Source organism: Strongylocentrotus purpuratus, unplaced genomic scaffold (assembly GCF_000002235.5).
Source record: "Strongylocentrotus purpuratus isolate Spur 01 unplaced genomic scaffold, Spur_5.0 spur5_contig_838, whole genome shotgun sequence".
In the NCBI taxonomy this organism is placed as follows: Eukaryota; Metazoa; Echinodermata; class Echinoidea; order Camarodonta; family Strongylocentrotidae; genus Strongylocentrotus; species Strongylocentrotus purpuratus.
This window is the reverse complement of record NW_022145544.1, coordinates 1,851,299-1,877,489: the sequence shown is the minus strand read 5'-3', so window position 1 is coordinate 1,877,489 and position 26,191 is coordinate 1,851,299. Positions and strand designations below refer to the sequence as shown.

Here is a 26,191-nt window from a genome sequence, read left to right as displayed (position 1 = left end):
GAAATTACTTCGACAGACTTTATCATCTTCTCGAGCGCTAATGGGGCAAGAACCCTGTTCCAAGTGGGGTTGGTTTTTTTTTTTGCACGGTGACAAGATGAGAATTTCTCTTTTTTTAATCTGTCTTCCTTAACAGAAAGTGTTAGACTGGGGATTCGACTTTACGTGGAAGAACGCTTCAGACTTTCGATAATATCATTTTGATATTCCAAAATACTACAACGTTAAGCAATTTCTTTTTCTCTATTTCAAAACAGATAATGTAAATTATAAATTTGAGAACTCAGTGTTCGCTTGATTATTTGAAAGTTTTCTTTTTGTTTTTGTTTTGAACTTTACGGAGTAATCTAGGAAACATAATTATTATTTTTTTGGTCATACCATGTAAGTGTTACTCATCAATGTATTGAAATAACAAAGTGAACTTTTTAATATAATATATCTGGAATTCATATTCAGATGTGATTTGTAAACAAGATAGGTCATTTAGTTTACAATTTTTTTATCTTCAATTTTGTTTTCAAATTAATTTAAAGAAAGACAAAATCAAATGTCAGTTTAGTAATAGATAACTCAAGGATATAATTTTGAATGGTTTTGGTAATAGAAATGATGATAAGTACACCATTTCTGTTTATCAATTACCGAAAGTATTACGATGACATGAACGAGGTTTATCACATGTATTTACAAGTCATAATAAATAGTTTGAGTATGCATTATTAATGTTCTTTTTTCTTCATTTACAGGAGATATGAAATTTCGAATTATACTAGCATGTCTTTTTTTTAAACAACACCTTTGCTATAGCATGGCAACTACGGTCTACCCAGCCTCTGTTTAGCGCTTAGCTGTGAAAATGTGAACCACTTGTCCTATCGATCCTGCCGTGACCGATCGATAGCGGAAATCAAGTCAGCTGCATTTTATTATCGCGCCGTATTCTCTTCCTCTAAACTTAGCCACGTGTAAATAAAATATAATTCCAGCTTGCTGTCTCCCCCGTTCAAATGAGGACGAAATGTACTCCCTCTTTTGACAGTATACATGTCTGCTTCACGCGACGAGAAAAAACAAAGAAAATCTGAATTAACAACCTTTCAGAGACACATTTATCTTTTTCGCGATAACTTCGCACGTTAATGGCGCCAAAAACAACATGTTTTATGGATTGATTGCATGGTGGTGAATGGATACAGACATGGAAACTGTAAAAACACGTTTCTATTTTTATATTTATTCTAGAATAACGACTTCATATCATATCAAGGTAGAAGATACATACTGTAGATAAGGTCGAATTTTCGACCATGAAATTTAATGAGATATAAAAAAGTTTGATCTCGAGATTGGTCTAGAGACCTAGCTTATTTCGCTGCCAGTCGCCACCCGGAACCCATAATATGCTTAAAACTATGAAACTTTTATTTGGTCTCATTCTCGAAATAACTTTGTATTAAAGCAGACTACAAATTTTCTGGTGGCGCGTGTAAGTTTACAACCTTTCGTTTGATACTTGATTAAAATGATGTAGTTTGCTAACAAATCGTATGAAGATTATAATTATTTTGATACTTCAAGGGAAACTAAAACCTTTACTTTAAATAATTATGTAACATAGTTAACCATTATTTGAATTATTTGTTGATCAGCCGAGTATTAACAAAGCGACATTGTTAAGCAATTAGATTATATTTTAAGTGCACACAATAATATAAATTCAGACTTTTGTTCAGTGCTGTTCATCTTTTGATACCTTTGATACCCTATGGTCAATAATAGTTTCCAAAATTTAGATGAAACTTTGACAAACTTGCGCATTTCAGCCGCAGACTCATAAATCGGCTTCCTGGGTGACTCGAAAAATTATGGTTTGTGATAATCACCCACCCCGCAAGAGCTGGGCCTAATGTCCTAGCCAGCACATCATATTGTAATAACTCAATATGTTTAGGTATAAGGTGTCCTCTGTTTACATATATTTGAGAAGTTCGGTATAGTTCGGTATATCTCTTGAGCATCGGACAATGGAGCTGCGACGGCAATGGATCTCTAGGGAAATTCACCGCGTCATTTCTCCCGATATATAACCAAATGATTGATTCTCAGTTTCACAAGCAGAGACGCCATCATATCTGGTAGAGGCAGAGAGCTTTACAGAACGACCAAGAATGAAATAATGTTGAGTAGAGGTGGGATGTATGTACGTGGGTAGAATGTGGAAACGTTGAAAATGTAACCCTGCTCCTTCCCTCCCTCACTTCCCTCTCTTCTCCCTCCCTCTGCCCTTCTCTCTCTCTTTCTCTCCCACTATTTTCCCTTCCTCTTCCATTCTCTCTTCCCCTCGTTCCCTCCCTCCCTCTTACCTTCTCTCTTCCCTTCCTCTACCTCCATCCCACCCCTCACTCCCCCTCCCCCATCACTCCCCCTACCTTCCTCTCACCCCACCCCTACTCCTCCCCCACCAAACTCCCCCTCCCCTCAATCCCCGGAATCTGTGATTTATACTAACGGGAGAATGTAAGGTGAGATGCATTAAGGAGAAGCCCTTGGCATTGGTTTGCTTACAATGTATAGATGATATGTTGTGAATTAAGACACCCAACCCCTCTGTATCCATTAATCTGCACAGGTAGGCTTGACGTTCCTCCAGAAACAAAAACAAGCTCCGCTTATTGGTACCTTAATTTGTAATGACTTTGTAGGGATAAACTCTGTGCATGGGTATCCGGACAACCCCCCCCCCCCCCCCCATGAGAACATCTTCCAAGACAATCACCAACTAGGAATATTATCGGTGGGCAACTAACCCTGCAAAATTATGTTCCTAGGACTACTTCCCTGGGGCCAAGACATAAATACACTTAGGGTATCTACCCCCAGGACAGCTTACCTTCTTAAAGGTACCCTTATTACCCCCACGAACAAATACATAGGTGGTAACATCCCAGAAAAGCAGGTGTCCGGAGATAAGCGGTCGCTACGAGTAATTTTGTCTGGGAATAGCAGTCCTTAGTGGTAATCCATGTGGTATTCCTGTAATCGAAATCCTAGATTTACTCATTTTACATTGTGTTTTGTTTTTAAGTCATGATATTTTCGTCTCTTTCCATTGAGCAGATGTGACTCCTTAGTTTCGATGGTCAGCATAAGTATAAATATCATAAATTGCTTTTAAGTATAATAAGGGCTTCAGGAAAATTATCGATTTGGGTATCCTATGACAATGATATTTTTGTAGGAAGATCTAAGCTTTCAAATGATCACGGCAAACATCTATTCACACTCAAACACGCACACACACACGCACGCACGCACACACACACACACGGGCGTATCTGTGTATGGCTATCCAAACGAGGACAGCTTTTGTTCGTCTGTTGTTTCCTGTCCTCAAAAGCCTAATGTAATAAGACTCGTATCTTTTGTTTGACATCAGAGGACAATTGTAATACTATCCAAGGACTTTTGTTCTCAAGACTTTTCTGTGTTCTATGTCCTCGTTCATATTACAAGCCCACGCATACGCTCACACAACACACACAAATGATAAATCGTATATTTTCTTTTTGTATTTTACTTTCAGCTCTTGGAGACTTATCTGACGTTCTGTGGTATCGGGATCAGTAACGCCATGCTCTTCGACACATACATGAAGGAATACGACAGAAATAGGGTGAGAATTTACACAAAAGTTATTTTTTAAAAATGATAATGAAATTTATCTTCTTCTAGTTGTATACCGCCAGCCAAAATTTTAAAAAAAGAACAAAACACCTGTCCTAGCAAATTCAGTTAAGCTTGAAATGTGTTTTTTCTTTAAATAGTTGCGACTTTTTCAAGTTCATGCAAAATAAAATCTTTACCCGAAGACAGAGCAACGGATATTTCGCGATGTCTTTAAAAATAAAGTATTTATGTATACACTTTTATTTTTATTTTTGCACATTCTCAATTTTAAAAAGTCGTTTCCTTAGTTAAACAATATACAGAACGTCTTTTAATTCTTAAATGTTGGTCTTACTGTGTGCATCCAGGGATATATTGAACCAAAGTATATTGCCTTTAAATGGCCTTCGTGGTGTGTAGAAGTGTTAAAGTGTGTACGCATCGGTAGAGCAAGTCACGTGACAAAAATCGGCCCACCTTCCGCAGGCAATATTGTGTTTTAGCTGACCCCTTTCCATTACCAGAAGCCACGAATGATTAGGGTCAATCGAAAAGGTTTATGCTAATAGTCCATCCGAGCGAAGAATAGAAAGGCTATCGTTTATCCCCCGTAATGGATATGTGACGTTTCCGCATATCTCGAAATATTTACGATGATCAAGTATGATTTTACACACTTTGAAAGAGGCACATTGATGTGAAACCCTCATTTCTTCCATATTACGCCAATGGGGAAGAGAGATAACCCTGTAAATTCTCGATCCACCAGTAAATGCTATCAACCTAGCTACAAGTGAACTTTTCTTTGTGTCAGCTTTCTTTAATAATTCTATCAGAATTTAATTTAAAGTATCAGATACATAGTGGGGCCATAAAGGAATAAAAAACGAACTGACATCTTGCCACGCGTTTTACGAATTGATAGCTTATTGGGAGCTTGTTCTCAGTTAAGCGTTAAAATTCAACACACCGTTCAGTGTCTAATCTTCCCAAAGATTTTTTTTCCGTCGCGATCTACACGAAGCTTTTACTGACAATTTATTCATCGGAAAATATTTTGATCTGAAAAGCAAACATCAGTCTTTCTTACGAAAATCAGAAAGGGGGTAATCCAAAGAGCAACTTTAAAAAAAGTTTATCCAAGTGAGATGTGAACTTATCCTATTTACCATTCATTCCATTTAGTAACACTGGGGAGTGTTTTACAAAGAATAAGAACGATTTATCTTAAACTTGTACTGTGAAAGGCTGTTTATGCCACTGGTTGCTCTGTCCATTTCTGGCATTGCTTTCTCAAGGGACGTGCAAATCGTGGTCATAAATCTACAGAATTTATATTTTTTGATTGTTCATTGTTGAAGGAAAAGAAATTATCTAAAGGTCATACTTTCTCTGGTAATTTTCCTATAATTTTACATCTGGTTCAAATATATTAAGGGGTACTTACCTATTATTGATAGTATAAGTCCAAGTCTTGCATAGAACTTGAATTAAAGCATTTATTTTTCATCAACAATTAACTTTAAAAAAAAAAATTCTGTAGATTTGCGAAGTCCCTTGTGAGATCAATGGTGAGAAAAAACCAGTGGCATAAATGGCCTGTCACATAGTTCGAGTCCAGCTTAAGTCGACCTTAGTCTTTGTGAAATACCCCCTAGGTTTTTCAAATTATACTTAGCTTGAAATAGAGAACCTGTTTTGCATAAAATGTACCTGGAATCTCGGTCTTTTTTATCATAATATATTTTAATGACATTTGTTTAATTCTAAGTCCATAACATTCAACACAACAAATCAGTGTGTTGTAGACCATATTTGATTGATATACACTTCTATGACGTATACAACTTAACACGATTCTAATATAAGTCATTCTCTATGCTTGGTGGGTGATCGATGAGAAATTTCGCATGATCATTAAGTGCTCTCATTAAATTCACCCTCCTAAAGAATGTACAGAAACAGAGGATATGGTTCATAAGTAAAAAAAAAAATAAGAGAAATGAAAGGAGAAAAGGGGAAATCACGTTGCCTGAATGAAATTGATATAAATAAGGTCAAAGGATAAAAGGATAAAATCTTATTTTTTTTTTTGTGTGTGTGCAAATTATGCCAAGTATACATCACATCGCCATGTATTCAACCGAGATTTAAGCGATAAAGACTTTAACGGAATAGATGAGGGAGGGAAAATTCTAGCAGAATAGAAAAAAAGCTTGGAGATGGTGTACATTGAAAAGAAAAAGGGATAGCCTAGTCGCCACATGGAGACGTAATGTTTAGGCGGTGTGGAACCAGACAGTATGGTGTAGGGTAACGAAATATAAGACGATTAACGAAACGTAATAACTTGTCTAGTAAGACAAGCGAGGACAGATCTTTTGATAATCCCTTCCGATTTACGAGATACAGACGGTTACTGGGGAAGAACTCGATGGTGGGGAAAAATGAAGAATGAGAAACGAAAATGATGACGAAAATATGTCAGCATACAATAGGGAACCGTCCAAGGGACAAAATCATCGACGTTATGCAAATATATATACACATAGGCGCCAGCATAAAGGTAAAGGAAGTAAAAGGATCACCAAATATAATGACGATGAATTATGGTGAGCAAGTTATATAACAACAACGGGGAATGTGTCTTGATAAGGGTAATGTACTTTGGGATTTTGATGTTGACGAGTTTGAAAAATTAAATAAAGAGCAATAAATGTGCAAACGTGGATGAAGTTGTAAAGCCCACGGCGTAGTATTGAATAAGTTAATGTTGTCTGTAACCGTTATTATTAAACCACACATCACCAAATCCTCTGACAGGGTCAGGAAAGGACCAGCCTATTATAAACACACCTCGTCCCGGTGGTAGTTAGGGAACGAGAGTGGAGGCCACGGATATCAAAGATTTTAAAAAATATATATATTTAAAACAAATTCTAGAGGGCTGCCAGAAGAGCAACACTCTAACAAATACATGTACATTTATAAAAGAGACGATAAAACCGATAAGACAGGTAAAATCCAAAGAATGTATTTAGAAAAGCCTGAAATCTTAGCTCTTTAGTTTAATGCTGCGATATCTGAAGGCTGTTGCCCCTCCATGGCACCCCTTCAGCTGCTTTGCTCAAGGGATGCGTGATGAAATTCGAGTACGGTAGCATTTCCTGCTCTCGGTTCAGGTTTATAACATTTCACACTCGCAGAGATTTTTCTCCATCCTCCAGGAGGTGAGAACGGTGGAAACCCTCTGGGATGCATTCAAGGAAGTACGCAATCTGCTCCGCTACTGGGAGGAACATAGACCTATATGCACATTTAATTGGCATGTCGTTTGATTACTGGCAACTTTTAGGTAGACGTGGATTGTTATTCACAATTTCTATACATGGGCTGTACAGAGGCGATTTAATATTCTGTTCTGTTCTAGGAATACCAATTCCAATCTAATTCATAATTCTCGGGTCTTTTCATATTGTACTCTTGGATCAAATATTTATATGAGTTTAAGTGACTGCAATAATGAGGTTTATATCTAGTTCTTTCTGCATTCTTGTGTATCCACATTAGCTAAACCTGCTTACAAAAATAATCATAATTTTACCATTATTAGCCACATTATAGGTTTATAATCTTCTTACTCACCTGATATTTCCTTCCTCTGATCTCAATCAAATCCATATCCACGCCCCCACTCATTAAAATGCAAATTTGTCTATGTTTGAAAATTTCCTTCGACAATCAGATAATCATAGTTGGTATAAAAAATATAAGGGATTACAATAGTTAAAGGGTAACTCCACCTTGATATTAAGTTGCTTTTGATAGAAGCAAAAAAATATAGGTATAGGTCAGTGAATGTTTGATCACAATTCGATTACAAATGAGAGAATTATGAATTTTTTGAAGTTGCGGACAATAATATTAATTGATCAATTAATTCTGTGACGTATCTTGCGAGGTTTTCTGCCTTTCGCTCTTTACTTTAAAACAAAAATCTTAAATGTCTATTCTCCCTACAGAAAATTCTCAATCATACATGCAACCTAAATATAATTATTGAAAATATATTTCGATTAAACCTTTGTCCGTCACCTTAAACCGTCGTCAATAACTAAGAAAATGAAAGTTTATGAAATTTCTGTACAGATCAAATTGGAGAGGAGCTCGCAAGATGTGTGGCAGTGTTGCCGATTTGTGTTTCAGGGATGATAACGGTTAAGCGGTGTGACTGGTTATTAGTCCCTATTGATAAAAGTCCACTCTCCTTTGATGTAGAGTCATATTGATGTATATATTTCCCCCTCTTTTTCTCCCATGTTACTCTTTTCTAGAAACTCTTAGAAGTTGCTCATGACCTGTTTGAAGAGCAGACGAGTCTGGACAACGTTGTTCAGAAAACGATGCTACGGGCCCAGTCATTACTCAAGTGTGAACGCTGCTCAGTAATGATCATCAAAGATCCGTCGGCAGAGGTGAGTTTGTTCACACTTACAAGTTTTGTTCGATATACAAGTAGCAGAGGGGAACACAACTGTACTTATGAAATGGGGTCGTATCTCTCAAAAGCATTCTATGCGCAGAAGACGACCCGGAGTGCTTCAGATATAATACTATCAGACAGAGGAGAAATTACTTATTATATTTTCTTCTCTCCTTCCCCTCTTTTTTCAACGTACTTTTAGGGCACACTTTCATACATCATCTCCATCTTGAAAAATTATATTTGTAGGGTAAGCACTCTAGTTTTTGGTACAAACTCCTTTTCTGATTAGCAAATTGAGGAGGGAAAGTTGAGCTAAAAAAAACGAAACACTTTATTTCAGCTCGTGTTAACAATTCAATCTGCCCTGTTGTTATTGCAGTTTGTCTATAAAAAAAGAAATTCGACGCTTCCTGAGCATGTTCAAAATGGCTCCGGTCGCCGGATAAGTGTCACTTATAATGGCGTCACATACCCTAAAACATAAGGCTTCGCGCTTACCATATCGTCTGTTATTACGACACGCGTGTGTCTAATGTAGCAAAGAGGGTGGACGGAATAGCAGGTCAATAAACCGCTTTGATGTCATGAGTCGCTCTATATAGGTTGTAATAGAAGTAGCCATGATTTATGAGTATTGTAGCTGTTAACCCACGTCTCAGTTGAGTCATCCAAGTAGTTTGGTGCTTGCTCTTTCCACGTCTCCACAAGTAAATTATTCCTTTAAACTGGAGAAAAGAGTTTAAATCAGATTTGAGAAATATCCACACTGTTGTACTCTTTCGCGAAACTTGAGGTATTTATACAAGTAAACTTGATGGACGTTCAACTGATGTTTCATAATATAGGCAGCTATTGCGAGATTTGTCTCCTGGATAAGCCAAATTTGATATGGAAATCCGATAGCCGACGCCCAGGGGCGTTGAGATGAGAACTGTATATTATCTCTTGACTACGATCCAAAACGCAGAGTTGTGTAGAAGGTTTCTCGTCTCTGTATAGTGTTGAATAATTAATACCGACTTAACGTGGACTGGTTGATTTCTTACTTCTTTCTTGCATTCGACTTTATTTGAAGTAAAGGTTCATGCAAACGAGGACAATTGCCGCAATTAACACGCACGTGAAGTATAACATGACGACTCTGTGTAATAGAAAAAATAATAATGAAATCAGGCTATCCGAATTGGGTAAGATTGTGAGTAAGAGCCCCGTGGCATTGTGGTCAAATCACTAATTACGTGATGAACATTTTAAATCATAGTATAATTATGGCTTGTATCTGAATGCTTATATAATCAGTGCGTGCCAGCATGGGATCAAGCCATGCATCGCAATATATTTTAGCTTTAGCTTTACCCGAGATTCTGGAAGAATGCTGTAATCTCAACAGTCGGGTTTCCATCTTTCTGCATTAATGCCTCACATTATGGTAAAACTTATCATACTGATGTATTGAGGTTTGAAAAGATCACTATCGTATTGCATTAACATTCAACAGCAAGATTCCCCTTTTGTAGTGGTGCCAAATCGACCACATATGCTCATCCTAACATGGATTGCTCCTTCAAATCTTATTCGTCATGTCTGTATACATAATCCACTCATGTCAGTACGCCTCTGAGAACCCCCACTGGTTTCAATACACCCCCTCCATTGATCAGCATCCCTCCAAAACAGTTCCAATAATGAATGTTTACCTTCTTTATTAAACCATGTGTACAGCGCCAGGAGAGCTTGTAATCATTTCCAGCCCCGGTGGAAATTTAATTCAATAATATTTCACCTGAGCGCGAAACGTTTAAGTTATCGTAAATCGGCCGCGGTCTCGGATCGCGATGAAAAGAAGACGGCGATGATAATACATCTGTATGCCTGTCCACTCTCTTCAAACCAATATGCAGACCTAGATTTGGAGTGCCTCGCCATTTCTGATCAAAACTCAACAAGTGGTGTGCAAACATTGGCCGAGCTGCCGATGTAATGGAGATCTTTCCCACTCACGGAGAAATTCTGGAGTTTTGTTCTCTTTTCTCCTAATCTTATGAGGTTGTGCTTGCAAAAAAAGAAAGGAAAAAGAAAGGAAATACCGTGGTTAAAATCGAAGATTAAAGTAGGATGATAATTCTGAAGTGTACTTACGTTGAAGTTAAAAATAAATTGTGGCAAAAGAATCCCACTTTCCTTGTGAATTCAGACTAAAATTCCAAAATTATAGAAAATTTGTTCGATTTTCTGTTTCAGGGGTTCTACCGATCCAAAGAGGTGCAGAAACCTTATACCAAATGCTGATTTCGTTTGATAGGTGTAAAAAGGAGCTGTCTGTGACAAAGTCGGCAATGAGCATTGAGGGGTGATTGGGCTAAAAGTAACATGTTGGTATAAAATAGAGTTCCAATGAAGAAAATAAATCGGGGCAACCCCTAAATAAGAAATATCGAACAAATAATTATATTCTCTATACCTTGGTAGTCGTACAATCTTTATCTTGTATTTTCTCATTTTGTTGTGAATTCACAGGGTTTTGGGTATTCCAGGGCCCTCTATGATAACATAGTTGCGGTTGGCTCAAATAAATCACATCTTAACAATTGATCGCAAATCATTTTAATTTGCCATTGAATCGCATCAACAGCAACTCGTTATAAGACGGGCCCGTGATCTTAAATACCTCTCTTTCTACATCCTTCATTGTTGTTCTTTTAATAATAAATCAGCCGTTGTTTCATAAGCACGTAAAATTATTATATTTTACGATCAATTTTAAACAATGCATCTGACGGAGTTGTCTCCTACGTAATTGCCATCGATGTTTATATCTGAAGGCATAGGCATATCCTACGTTCAGAGATTTTACGAAGTAATTTAGATATTGGATAACTATTATTGGTGTATATGGTGGTGGAAGGTAACTTGATGAACAATGGACAGAAATGATTACATCTTGATGTTAGATTTGAAGTGGATAAGGAATGAAACAAAAATGTTCTGTTTTGCTTTGTCGTGTAACGATTCTTCTTGCAATTTCAATGGAATGAAATGAAAATGAAATTCAAGATTATTTTTATGATTTCAGACCGATAACAAAGGTAAGAAACTTATTGCTTTTTGAAAATTCATAAAATTGGAACATCGCAGTCTTTCCGAGTAAGCAAACAGCAGTGTTAAAAAAAACCTCAACTGAGCAAAGGAAATCATTAAGAACGCACTACGTTTTAGTATAGCATAATATCTTTCAGTAGCGATTATGTTTATTATTTATGCGTTTTCTAATACCGTATTATTACGAGGGATATAAAACCAAGAAACACAATATATGATGTGATCAAACATCATCCAACGCACGGTAATGTTGTCAGACGATCTTGACAGTTCCTCAATCATTGTAGAAGATTAATTACAACTTGAAGCGAAAAAGGAATAATATGAAATTGGATTGGACGTCAAAGTGTAAGGATTGTAAGCCATTGTAGAGTCGTAACCTGTATTTTTTAGGCATAATTTTGTAGGTCTGCATTTTAAGTTGTTATGATCATGGCCCTTATCATATTACACGAACTATTGGGATTAAATGAATATTGGTTTCAAATTTTCAATCATTTAAATAGATCATTTTATTCTTGTTTTTAATATCTTGATTATGCTGGGTAAAAGCAGATTGTAATGGTATAAACAAGAGTATTACAAAGAAAGAGAAACGAAAATAGTTTGATTTTAAAAGTATTCCGGGCTATCCGAGTCAGCGCCTTCAAAATTGTTGTTAACATGTACCAAAGGGTCTTTGGGGGAGGGACATTATAAAAACAAGGTTAGTGAGTAGGATTTTTTCGGAACACGAAATCAAAGAATTCTGCTGTCTGCTAACAATAAAAAAACTCTTACGAGGGAGTTCCATTACAATCGCCTTCATCTATGCATCAAATCGTATCTGCCTTGTGGGGTTGAGCGACTTTATCTTATGCGCCTTTGGGTTAACAAGAACTTCCGATGAGTCACCTCAAATGCAGTGTACTTATGTACTTAATAGAGTGAACATGTTGATCCATGTTGTCATTTTATAGACACGCTGTCGATTTTTGATCACGACGACGTAAATGAGCGTCAAATAACTAAACAGATAACCACCTATATATTTCAACCAATTATGTAAATTTGTATTACTATGATTATATAACTTACCGCGTTTTCATAGATTGTTAGTTAGGCTTGTAATATGATTTTTCTTTTTATCTCTTATGTTATGGCGACATTCTTTTGTATATACAAGCATTGAAAAGTACACAAGAAAATATGAATTCATAAGAGGAGAATATTGAACACTTTTAACCATGGCAATCCACAAACTACCTCCCTTCTATATGTCCTATGTTCCTTACATCCTTCAAAAAAAATTCCACATAAGGATTGCAGAAGCTTTAGTTTGCTGGATTTCTTGTATACCTATCCTTGCATTCTCTTTCTTCATAACTGTAAATATATTAAGGTTGAGTCGGAAAATGCCATTGGCCTTTACTGCCCCTTTTTGGCATACATTTTTAAAAAACTCGGTAGTTCTTCTGACTTCCCGTGTCCGTATAAATATTTCCGCGAGATGTCCTTTCAATTTATGCGTTTACTTAATTGAACATCTCGATATTTTGAAAATATACATGAATAAAAAATATAGCAAATCATGTCATGGGCAAGTAGATTTACAAATGGAAAATATTCCATGCCTGTCAAATCTATAATTGATTCAGGCAAAGGTTTGTTTCGATGCATGTGTAGTCTGAAAAAATATCATAGAAAAGTTTGATGATTGTACATGGCATATTTAGAACAAAACTCTCGTGAGGCATGATTATGAAAGAGTATGCAGACAATTTATTATTCACTACTTAATCTTCAACATACTCTTTTCCATGATTCGAGAAATGACAGGCAGTCTGATGCCCTCTTTTCTGTGACACGAGATGAATTGCACTTGTAGAACAACAAAAGAATGACAGAGTATGCGAATTTATATTACAATGTCGTCTGAGTGATGTCTGGTGGCACCTTTTGTTATTTCTTCAACATAATTAAACTGTCACAGTGGTATTTGTAATGAGAATAAATCTGAAGGCAATCGTGGAGAAAGTTGCCGGGGTGAGGTGGGAGGCTATACGCCTCAACTGTAATGGATAATGATAATTAACATCAACATAATAGCATAACTTTGATCGTAATAAAGCCTTAACCAGGGATTTAAAAAAAACAACAACACCTGCCTTTGATGTTACACTCTACGAAATCTATCAAGAAGCTTGAATAATAAATCCTAAAATGCCTGGTAATTTTGTTTTGGTATTTCAGATTAAAATGACGGAGGAGAGTTGTTGTTTTTTCTTTATTATTTATCCTCCACGTGCCCTTTCCATCGTTCCCCTCTGCAAACACGGATCCGCTGTCCGAAAACTAATGTTTGAGGACATCAGACAAGTAGTTAGCGGGAAATCTTAAGAGTGCTAACCTTTATCAGCCTGGGGCTTTCTAGTCCAACGAGGACCTGAGAAGAGGAAAGCTAAGCCGTGACCTAGCATAGTAGATCGTGTTTATCTTCTCATCCAATCTTCCGCTGCGTCCGCCGTCCAAGGACCCCTTTTTTTTCTCTCTCTCTGACTCACCTTAATATTGCTGCTTTCCCTTATATGCTTTTATTTTTGTGTTTATCTCTTCCGTTTCGATTCGCATTCTGCATTGGTACCGCTCCTCAGTCTCAGCTCCCCCCCTCTCTCTCTCTCTCTCTCTCTCCCTCCCTCCCACTCCCTCATCTTCTGTCTTCCTGCTCTTGCTAGCCATTTTGTCCTTCCGTACCTCTTTGAATGTCACCCTTCCTTTTTGTGTTGTTTTCGCATGTGCTAAGACTTTATCCAATGGTCTGCAGCGGCGGATCTGTCTGTATTCTGAGCTGTGTCACAGTCCTTCGATCTGTCTATGATTCTTTATCTATTCTTCTATCCGTCACCATTTACTTTTATCTCTTTTTAAGTATTCTATATTTCCTTGCTTTATTACGTTTATCCCGTTTGTCAATCATTACCGCCACTGCACAATTTGACCATTCTAATCCCAATATTTCCATAAGTGCTTTTCGTTCTTATTGCTCTTATTTAAGCTTCTCACTTTAAATCGTGTTGGCATTTTTCATCATGTTATTGGGTTCAATCTCTTAATTAATTGGAAGTGGTTTATATCGACAAGCACACATAACCGCACACACAAACACAAAAACACACAAACAGCTACCCACGCTCACACACGAAACGTGCACCCACGCACAGACACCCTCACATACATGCTCATTTCCTCTAAGTATTACTCTTTCCATCCCCGGTCCCTTTTCATTTCCCTCTCCATCTTCATCTTTTCGCGTTCCAAAATCAATAAGTCCCCCTCGTTAGTTTTTCTCGGCGCGCCTTTTTCTTCTTCCAGCAAACTCCGTTTATTAAAAACAAAATGACAGGATGTATGAGCTGTCAGGTGAGTTTTAAAGCATAGCCGCCTGCGAATTCTAATCACCGGCTTTACAATGTACGTTATCACGATTAATATTCAGCGTCTCTTCGAATCATGTCCGTCCCCAGACAGCTTGCGCCACACGCTATAATGTCTTGGACTCCGTCGAGGAATATAGGTTTGATCTTACGATAGGAAATGGAGTATTTGCCGGAATCATAATGTCAGAAACGTTAGGGACCTTAATCAAATATTGATGGAATGATGAATACCGAATTCAATGCGGTAACGGGGGTCTTCTCAGTACCTTTATTTGTTTTCCCCTCTCGCTCTTGCTCTCCCTCTTCCCCACAATCTCTCTCTCTCTCTCCGGGCCCCTCTCTCCAATTTCCCCTCTCCTTATTTTCCTCTCCTCCCGCTACTTCTTACCCTCTCTCCGCATCCTGTCCCTATCTCTTTCCCTTCCCCTCTCAACCTTTTTATTTTCATTTCCTCCCCTCTCTCTCTCTCTTTACTCTCACTCCACCCTCTTACTATCAACTTCCCTCCTCCCCCCCTCTCTCTCTCTCTCTCTCTCTCTCTCTCTCCCTCTCTCTCTCTCTTCCTCTCGATACACGTCTCACTTTTTTCTATATCTTTGAACTCCTTTTTATTCTGCCCTCTATTTTTTGGTAGATCGCCTTATCACTCCCTATAGTATACAGCTCAATTCTCTTTCTGTATCCGTCTCTCTCTCTCTCTCTCTCTCTCTCTCTCTCTCTCTCTCTCTCTCTCTCTCACTCTCTCTCACTCTCTCTCTCTCATTCTCTCACCCCTCTCTCTTTCTCTCTCGTATTGATGTCTGTGGTCTGAACCTGTCTCTGCCTTCGTACATGTTCATCTATTATATTGCGACAACAAACCTCTTTAATGACTTAGTTGTGGGGTCATTTCGAATTTCAGGTTATATCGTGCTTTAGAGAGACACAATTTGTAATCAAGTCAGGGTTTCTATAGCTTCTGAGGATAGATAATTATACGTACAGCATTTTCGGGTGTATAAAGCTCCCGCTTGTAGCGTGATTTTTATTGCTGAGAGTCGGGAATTTGTGGGTCGATGAAATTTATATGATCAGGGGGCCCGTTTCATAAAACTTTTTATCTATGACAAATGCTAAATTTCTATGACAAATTTGCTCTCAGCCAATCAGATGCCTTGATTTCAGTAGCTTATAACAGGAGCTTGTAACTTGTTATTGATATCAAGTTTTATGAAACAGGGCCCCGATGCCCTTCTATAGCTCTCAATATTATATGCTTATATCTACAGAAGATATGAAAGTGTTAAGTAAAGTGACTTGTTGTTGTTGTTGCTATTGACTTGTTTGTTTGTTTCGCCCATCCGTCATCAGTTTATAACTTTGTAAAAACTATAAATCGTCACTCCTTATCCTACTCTAGCTTTCTCTGCTACTGTCTACCTGTCTACCTGCCTACCTGCATATTATTCCCCTTCCTCTATCTGTTTCTCTCTTTCTCTGTCTCTGTCTCTGTCTCTCTCTATTTGTTTCTCTCGATCTCTCTTTCTATCTTTCTCCATCCCTCAACCCTCCCTTCTCTTTATACCGCTATTTTTTCCTTACTATGTTGGTGTTTATTTATTATTCCATGAACTCTTCTCTCTCTCTCTCTCTCTCTCTCTCTCTCTCCTCTCTCTCTCTCTCTCTCTCTCTCTCTCTCTATCTATCCATCTTCTTTTCGACTCCTTCTGTCCCCTTCCTCTCCTCTCTCCCCACTGTGGTGTGCATAAAATGATCTCATACCCCCTTCCCTCTCCCTCTCCTTAGTTGACTCTTCGGTTTCCATTCAATGTCCCAGTTTTATTTTCAATCAATTCACAATTTTCCTCAGGGTTAGATAATCAAGTAGGTGGAACTCAATACAAAATCCTAGATAAAAGATCAAAGGAGCGACTTACTAACACACTGAATTATATCGAACACTGCACAAAGAAAGAACGAGATTCATGAACACTGGTTCACGATTAAGGTTTTTAAGATTGCGAATTAAAGTGATCGTCTGAGCTCAGATGGAATAGATAGAACGTTGAACTACTATGACCAAGTACCAAACACGTAATGCAGTTCTGTGGAGTTGAGAACAAATTCCTAACGAAGTAGATTTTAGATTTCGATCTAGGAAAGAAAGTATTTAGAAATAATTCTTTTTCGAGGCTCAGAGATAGAAGCACTCTTTATGACTTCATGTTCCAAATACACTCCAAAAATAGTTGCTACGACAACTTTTTAGAAGATATTTTTCCCAAACGTAAATATCATAATTGTTTATTTAAAGTGTTGATTATAATTTTCTAAAAATCGTCATCCCTACATCCCGCTGCTTCGCTTACATTTTGAAATCGATAGTAGTAGTACGACATTTCTTCTGATTTTGAAGAAATATATGTATATCCGGGCCAGGGAGATAAGTCAGCAGTAAAGGCGAGTGAAGTCAGTCGGTTTGGGCAAGGTCTCTTTTTAGTTGACGACAGATGACGTTCATCAAGTCTTGCAATCTATTTTAATGACTCGTGGTTTTCGCAGAAGTGAGCTATTTGACACCTAGGGTGTCATTGGAGCAGTGGCCGATTCGTCTTCAAATGATGAATAAAGATGAGGTGCTCCTTTTCTCTCTCTCCCTTGTGTTTGTGTAAGTCGAACGATAATGCTAATTAGGAAGGGGGTTTCAGTTTCCGAAAATAAACTGCCTTTACCGATGTTTCTTTTTAAGGATCACTTCTAAAGATTTTATCCAGGGACTTTAGAATGAAGTTTAGGATAATTTCCAATGATTACTCAAAACTCATATATATATAAGTAAATCTAATTATATTTTATTATTATTATTCCCCTCTCTCTCTCTCTCTCTCTCTCTCTCTCTCTCTCTATCTCTCTCTGAAACTCCTTTGCTGATTTTATGTTTAAGATATTGTCACTATATTATCACTGTGTCATTAACTCCGTAGCTAAGTAATCTCTAATATCAGTATAATCAGAAAAGGGGGCAAGCAATGTTTCAAGATTTTAACAGCATATTTAACATTATGTCAATCTTATTACTTTTCTCCTCAATTTTCGGTTTACCATTTTGCCTCCCACTCCCCCCCCCCCCCCACCCAACATGAAAATCTGGATCCGTCATTAATCTTGAAGTTTACAATACACTTTGACTAATGAGTAGGTGTCTTTGTTAAGCTGCAATTTCAAACTCCTTTTGTGATTGATTACTGAAAAATATGGGATGATTAATATCGACGTCAATGATTAAACCTACCAAAATCTTTTCACCATTCATTAAAGTAGCCCGAAATGAAGAAATAACGGCGAGTAAGATCCTGTGTCATAATCTTACAAAATTGCACTGAATGTTAAGACATGAAGATATCTAGCAAACGACTTTTTTTGGTTCATGTATAACAGGATGACTATGATGCATGTATAACTATATATCGTATGGCCATTTTACGGATTTTTTTTTAATGGAAGAAACTCTTGCATAATGTAGGCCTACCTGACCGTTGCTCTTCAGCATAAAATGAATTTTACAGGAATTAGGGCTCCCGCATTGTACTCACAGACCGTCGATCTGAGCTTTGATAATTATTCATTCATTTGGTCATAATCAGTCACTAATATTAGCTGTGTGGCTGGCCGAGACACAAGAATTAACTGAAGAGATCTGAGAACATTACCCTAATAACTGGACATGTGCTTGTTCTCTTCTCCACTTAAACAACTATTAGAGGCACTGTTTTCTTTGGAAGAATTGTAATTGCTCATTATGTTGTTAGAGCTTGCAAAAATACCGAATGCCTTGCGATAGAATCAACCCCATTCATGTGCTCTAATGAGCCATATCGATGCATGGATGACAAACTGGGGAATTAAATCCAGACCAACCTCTAAGCTTGGGTTAATACCGTCATTGAGTTCTTTATTCGTCCCGAACGAGAATGTTGTATCAAAAGATGTTGTATCGCGAGATACGGCGAGAAACGGCGAGAAACGGCAAGAGACTGTACGGTCATAACATTGTATGTTTACGAGAAAGAGAATAACACATGTTTTAAACGACGGTTGGAGATGCATCTGTAAAAAAAAAAACAGTAATATGAAATGAAGAATCCCTCTGATGCCCCTTGCGTCATTTCGCTTGCGTTATTATCTAAGTCAGCTTTTTTCAACGTTTTGTTAGTCTCGGCACCCTTTTAAAAATTACATCTTTCGCGTCAGCCCTATTCCAATTTTATCCTAGAATATTCATTTTGCATCACTCTGGCACTCGTCAAGTGCCTTGAACACACGTAGGGGCATATCTGATTTTCAATTATGCAAGTGAGCAAAGCGAGCGAGAAACCAAAGAAGAAAAAGAATAAATGGTAAAAAGATACATTTTGTAGTCGACACTATGACTAGAAAACATCCAAAGTAATGTATGCAGGCACCTCGCCGTCGAATGTTTATGAGTAATAAAAAAGACTTTAAAAAAAACTTCGGTCATAACCTTGATGCACAATTATGAGGATATTCGGACATCTCGTTGCCCAGATTTATCCTGTTTCTAAATGTTGCCAGCGAGCGAGGAAAGACATTTTATTAGTTTTCATACGATTTTTTCCTCATAAAATTACATACTCTAGCAGTCTTTTTATTTTTTGTTTTTCACGAAATCGGTGTTATTCCAAAACAACTTTTTTATATAAATTTAACTGAATTATTCTCGCTGCATCCCTAAAGCTGTCTTGTGGCACCCCGGCCGAAAATCGCAGATCTACGTCAATCAAACCTGTTAACGTAATTTGCATTCTTCATGTGTACGATTTTACTCTCACAATGGTGCGTCAAAGACTGCGCCAGTCGCTGACGCAGCGTAACGTCAGCAGAAGACTCCTCTTGTGCACTGGTCACATCCTGATTTACTGCGTGCGAATAATGTATGTATTTTGAACCACTACTAGTAGAGAAGAGACTTTTGGGGAAATGGAAAGTGTAACGTGTTGAAAGAGACAAGTAGCTCGGCGCTTAAAAGATGGTGACTATTCAGATCTCTCTGTTTTCAGCGCAAGAAAATGCAATCCACGTTCTTGAAGACGATGTCCTGAAATTATTATGTTGTCTCTTGAGAGATATTGATATACGCATCTCACTCTCGAGACGAAATCAATAAACGTATGTACACCCACTGAAAAAAGTTGAAAGTTTTAACACGTGAAGGTTATGGTTGGGGACATTAAAGTTTTTGTATAACTATTTGACATTGTCATAAAAGTTGTTAATATAATTATATCAATAAGTATGGACATGAAAGAACACCGTTAAGGAAGTTTAAAGAAAAATACTCACCGTTTGATATTGAAAAGGGGAAAACAATTTTGATCTGCATTTATTAGTGTTTACATCATTTTCTGTGGAAAATAAAGATGCATATTTTAGCTTGGAAGGTTCCTATAATAGGAGAAGCCCCTTTTTATTTGTTTTTATCTTAAGTGCTTCTTTTTAAAGAAGTTTTTCAAGAATCTTCTATTTATTATGTATCAAGAAATATCATGATTGAACTGACCACGTAAGTGGTTTCAAACGCTCCTGGAAACGGCGAAGAAAACATACGCAAGCAGTTCACAAACCTTCCAAAATGTCAGTCTGTCTCCTGTAATTATACTCAGACCGTGTTATTATTTGACGCAATGGTATTTACTTTACGAGGAACTGTCATTTTTGTTATTATGACAGCCTTCTGGAGTCGCATGGAGAGACAAATCATATCGCGGTTTATTATATTCTCTTTCCTTTTTTTTCTACTACAAGTGTCTGGCATGTGATCTGTGGTGCTGAGGACAAAATATATCTCCTCTCGAGGGGAAATAAAAGCAGACCACTCCGGGGATAGAATTATGGGAAGTCTGTTTAATTAGATCTACGGTAGCTTGGGGATACGTTTAATAATACCATTCCCTCCTCGCCATCGGACGTGATACAATGCACTGGCATAGTACAGCAGATCAGCCAGTCTGACTCCTTATCCAGCGTACAGGTCATTGATACCGTTATTTTTTCAGTCAAACTACTTCGGCCTCGTCTTTCGACGATTTTATGTCGACGAGTAATGTCCGTAAATCCTTGAACAAAGGGTGACCTGGGTGGATATTTTAAAAGCAGGAGGCTCGATTTGAAATTGAAATTTCCTTCGAATTAGAAATAGGTAGCCCCATAAGTGGAGAAGTAAAGATGTTCAGTATTTTTAGCTCTCCGCAACTCCAACGACTACCAAGCCTTACATGGCTATATATACTTTCTCGTGTCAGAGCTAGAAATTAAAGCAGACAATTTTTAACACGCCGGTCTGTAGGGAATTACTCGGCGCGAAAACAATTTCCACAATAAAGAATGATGGGATGCTCATTTTCCCTCTCCCGCTCTTTCTCACCCTTTAGTAGTGATTTAAATTATTGGTATTTAATGGGGTGATGTTTGAAGAATCACACTGGAGGGAATTTAAATGTGAAAAATAAGTAAAACGTATATTTGATGGCTAAAATTGGTCATTTGAGAGTCTTTGGAATACACGAGAGAATCAAAAGGGACTTCAGAAGATCAAAATATTTGACTGCTGGAAATAAATCATAAGTTCAATGTCAGGTTCCCTGTAAATAATTTGAGCTATGACATTTTATCGTTAACACTATTCCCATCGTGACGTATATTTAACAGTTTATCAACCTTTTTCTTCTAAGACATTTTGACATAGATAATTGTGTACAATTCTAATGCAAGAAAGCATTGGATGTATATTAAGAATGTTTTTTTTAACTCATGAATTTGTTGCATGAACTGAAAAGAGGTATAAAAGCAGTACAAAATTTGCTCTTACAATCCTGTATATCAATTTATTAGAATGAATACATGAACATGTTAAATGAGCCGCCTGACGAGCGAGAAATTAAATGATCACAAAAGTGGGGTAAAATATCAAAATCAACGTTGTTGTTGTGTTAATACAGAGCTATGCATTTTGTACCCCAAAAATGTAATGCACAACAACAAAAAATTATACTCCTCTCATAAATCCCCCAAAATTGAATGTGTCGTTCCGTGTGTGCGTTCTTTTTTATGTGCATTCAATAGACTTTGTTAAAATTAACATCATACATGTGAAAGAACAACGCGTCTTTTATATTAATCGCATGTCAATTCTTCAATCTGCAGTCCTCTGGATGTAAGACAAATACGTAGACATTTGGTATAGCAAGATTGTATAATGCTCAGAAAAACTATAATGTAGTTTGAAATTTGAAGCTTGAAGTTATTATTTTGCAATGAACGTTCGCGTAGTAGAAAGTGAGATGAAATATTGAAAGCATGAAACACCTGATTATCAGTCGATTGAATTAATAAATACATTTATCAAAGGTTAAAGGGAATTATCATTCCCATGTTTACTATTATCATTTTGTGTACACATCCTCAAGGGTTTTGAAATAATTTGATACCCGTGCTGTTACAGTTTCTCTTTTTTATTGCTTTTTTTCGCTAGAGCATTGCTCAGCGAAATTAATAAAAATACTCATGGAGACAGTTGCATAAATTACAAATGCCATATTTACTGATAGACTTTAGATTGTGTGTACTATACATACAAGAGGTGGAGTTGCCTGTTGGGCTTTTTTCTTCATTTCGTGAAACAATATCCCTTTTCTCTTTTTAAGCGAAAAGGTAGAAAATATTCCGAATCATTTTGTCTGAGTCGGGTTTTTATTGCAGAATCGATCGTCTTGGAAACGACCTGTATACGAAGCAAACCTCATCTCGCACAATCTACGAGATTAGACCTGTCTCATGAAAGTCTAATCGCTCCAGATTCATGCATGTTACATGCCCCCGATGGGACCCTCCATCATGTCCAGTATTACATTAGGATCAAATGGATGGATCTTAATTCGATTCGATTCCACTGGACTTTAATACTCGAAGGATTATTCTCATTTCCTTGCTACCCAGCATCTTGTTTTTAGCTCTTGTTGACCACCCCCTGTATTATTTTGTTCGACTCCTCTTTTGGTTCACGTTTGTATACACGGCAGGCACGAATCGTATAATGGGGGATTTAAATAGCAATCTAACTTTAGCTTCTATTTTGTACGGACATGCATTGCGTGCTTGATTGAAAGCTATATACTGTAACGGAATTTACGTAGCTCATCTAATTACCGCAACGACTTATTATGATCATATACCGTAACTTAACTGCCTGAGAGCCTTAAATAAACGGGTATAAATAGTCATTACTGAATGTTTCATTCTGCATGGCAGTATATTCGTCTTTAGATGACCGAAAGAGTAAAGAGACTTAAATGCATAAAACCAAACACATTTATTCGTGTAGCTTCATTTCTAAATCATTATTTATATGCAATGAAGATGTATTCTATTTAGTGTGATTAGTGTTTTAGTAATACTTCACTATGATTGATGCATTACATATAGTTCTGTTTTATTGTGTATTCCTCAGTTGACAGCTGCAGAAGAATGCTATACCAGTAAAGAAACATAATTATGTAAAATCCTTTGCATTTGTTTCCCATATATTAAACTAGGCCCAAAGCAAGTACATTTTGTGTAACACAAATGCAAAGACTATTATAACAAATCAAATCAAGGGAAATTTCGATGAACTACTGTATTGCCTATGAAAATAATGTTAAGATGATGTGGTATGTTATTTATTGTAGTGCTTACATATTAAAAAGGCAATTTGAGATGCCATAAAATTGCTCAAGGTTGATTTTTTGTAATAATACTTAATAGTCTTTGCAATCATGTATTGTGTTGTTCAGGAGATTGACATGACTGTCTTGACAATATCAAAATGTCTGAAAATTTCTCATTCAACGATGAGATGAATACCAAAGATTGCATTTTCCTCCTTTTCAGGTATATGTTAATAACCTTTGTTTAAATCCTCTTCTCTCTCTTCTCCTTTCGTCTCCTAGACGATCACGTTTTCGAAAGTCTTCGATCTTCCTGGGTCGACATCGAACGGGCACACGAACCCGACCTTCGCATCGGGGGATATCAAACTAGCAAATGGAATAATTGAACAAGTGGCAATAAGTGGAGAAAGTGTTAATGTCAGCGATGGACAGAATGATCCAAGGTAACAAGACCTTTGTATTTTTTTCGTTGAATGATGTTAAAGATAACGTTGAGCTCTGATTTTGTGATTACACTGCACTAAAACACTTTTCTGGAAACACTCTGGAAAGGATTAGTACATAAGTATTGGTTTATACCATGAGGTTTTAAGCTGTGCAAGACTTGAAAAACGAACAATCCAATTTTAGGACAATTATTTCCAATAATTCAGTTGAACTTTATGACTTGTGCAGACATATTACTACCTGATCACATGCAGGGAAAGCTCATTTTCTATTTGCAGTGTGCAATGAGTAAACTTACAGCCGATTCTATTTCGCATTTATATGGATATATTCGTAAAACCCTTTGAATTTTAAAGAAAGATTTTAGAATGATGGAACACCTTGGTGTTGATGTCGTGTTGATTATGATTCATTACGAGTACTTGGAGAAATAGGGAAAAATCCGATTTCCCAAGTGTACGGGGGTGTTAAAAACACCTTTTCCTTATGAGAGAGGAAAACAAAAAGTATCATCGATGGAATGACAACATAGTGAAATATACAGGTACCGGTGGATGATTATAATGCAACAGTGCCTCCTAATAGAGTTATTCCGAATAATTCCGATTACAAATTCTTCGAAAGTTCATTGTTCAAAAATCGAACTCTTTTCACTATTTTCTCAACGTAATATACTTGCTGATGATTTTAAATGTAATTGTAGTTTCAATAGACCCATTTGGAAATTCGTATACAATGTATGCCACGGTTCATGAATAATATGCTCATCAGACACAGATAAGCATTGGTTCACCAAGGGGGGGGGGTGGGGGAGGGGGTTGAATTTGTAAAAAAAAATAAGAAGGTGACTATAATACAGGGCGTTAACTTTCACGATTTAAAAAATGATCGCAGTCACAAACAAAAAGAATGAAAAGAAAAATTCTGTACACCGTAAAAAGTATATGAGCTTAGCAAGAATACATGACATTTTTTTTTCTCTCGGATTTTACAAGTTATAAACTTATTTACGACCTCATCTTGATATCGATTTTTGTGTGTACTTTTGTAACGACATTGCTATTAATTTTGCTATGATAGTGGAATATTTAATAGACATTTTCTCCCTTTTTTGACAGGATCGACAAGGAGTTAGACAAGTCGATAGGCTTCCAAACCAATTCACTACTATGCATGCCCATTCGAGATAACAAGTGCCAGACGATAGGTAAGTCATAATGAATTTCTAGATAGACGGCGCTATAGAAATAACTATTATTATTATTATTATCGTTATTATATCTTTGTCTGGATTTGTCTTAATATCCGCCTTTCGATCTCCCCTCTCTATTTCTGTGTTTTTCTTTTTTTTTGTGCAATCGTTTTTTTTTCTATCTTTTACATAGCTTTGCATCATGTCTTGTCTTTGGAAATGTCTCTTTTTTAATAACAATGCCCTTCACTCTTTCAAACGCCCCTTCACTCTTTTAAACGCTCCGACACCCGAGGCAATTTCACAGTAAATTACAATTTTATCCAATATCTTATGACCTTTTAACAAACTCCTGCTGTCATTAGGTTCCGTAGTCATTACCCTAGTATTAAAAACCTATTATTAATTGAGAATTCGAGCCTTGTTTCTCAAGTTATTCGCACTTTAGCGAGAACTTTCAGGTAATGAACAAGGACAGTTTGAATTGAATTGAATTGACGAGGTCTATTGCTGAAAATTGAAAATCTTGAATTTAAATATAAAAATGCAACATATAAAATACTTGCCAATAGTATGATATAAAATAGGTAAATATAAAGTTAAGACATTCAGTAGAGAAATTCATATTAAATGAGTAAAAAGAAGAAAAAGAAGAATAAGGAAGAGAAAAAAAATATGGAAAAATGAAGGAAAAAAAGAAGGATACATGGTTGATAGTAAAATAAGAATTTACAATTTATATGTTTATAATACCAGTGATGAAATTCAGTATACAAGTACAAATTCAGTAATGAAAACCGTTTCTGACCAGTGTAACAGATTTAGATAACTTTTTGATTAATAAAATAGGCTTTTCAATAAAGCTTTCGAATGATTTATATTTACATAGTATATTGAAACAGGCTGCGGCATTTATGATATATAGATACAGATGCTTCATTTCATTTCATTGAACAAATATTAAAATTTGAGTATTTAGATTGATATGCTATTGAAAAACGTGGTTGATTGTAAGACAGGTTCGGTATTAAATTTAGTTAAAGTAAAAGATATTCATTTGCAATTTTCGGATTAAAACAAACAAGTGTATCCGTCAACATGGTCAAAATAAATCAACTAAATAAAATGTCAAAATAAATCAAATATACCAGCATTACCTTAACAAAAATAGAACTGA

The 26,191-nt window shown here is 36.7% G+C and overlaps 1 protein-coding gene across 1 annotated transcript in view; it reads left to right on the top strand.

The window, feature by feature from the left end:
• LOC755676 (dual 3',5'-cyclic-AMP and -GMP phosphodiesterase 11A) overlaps window positions 1-26,191 on the top strand; it is an 87,982-nt gene that overhangs the window by 35,121 nt on the left and 26,670 nt on the right. The window contains exons 5-8 of the mRNA XM_001191221.4: window positions 3,587-3,676; window positions 8,004-8,144; window positions 23,655-23,818; window positions 24,941-25,029. Of these exons, the coding sequence (XP_001191221.2) occupies window positions 3,587-3,676; window positions 8,004-8,144; window positions 23,655-23,818; window positions 24,941-25,029 (484 nt within the window). The remainder of the gene's footprint in view (window positions 1-3,586; window positions 3,677-8,003; window positions 8,145-23,654; window positions 23,819-24,940; window positions 25,030-26,191) is intronic.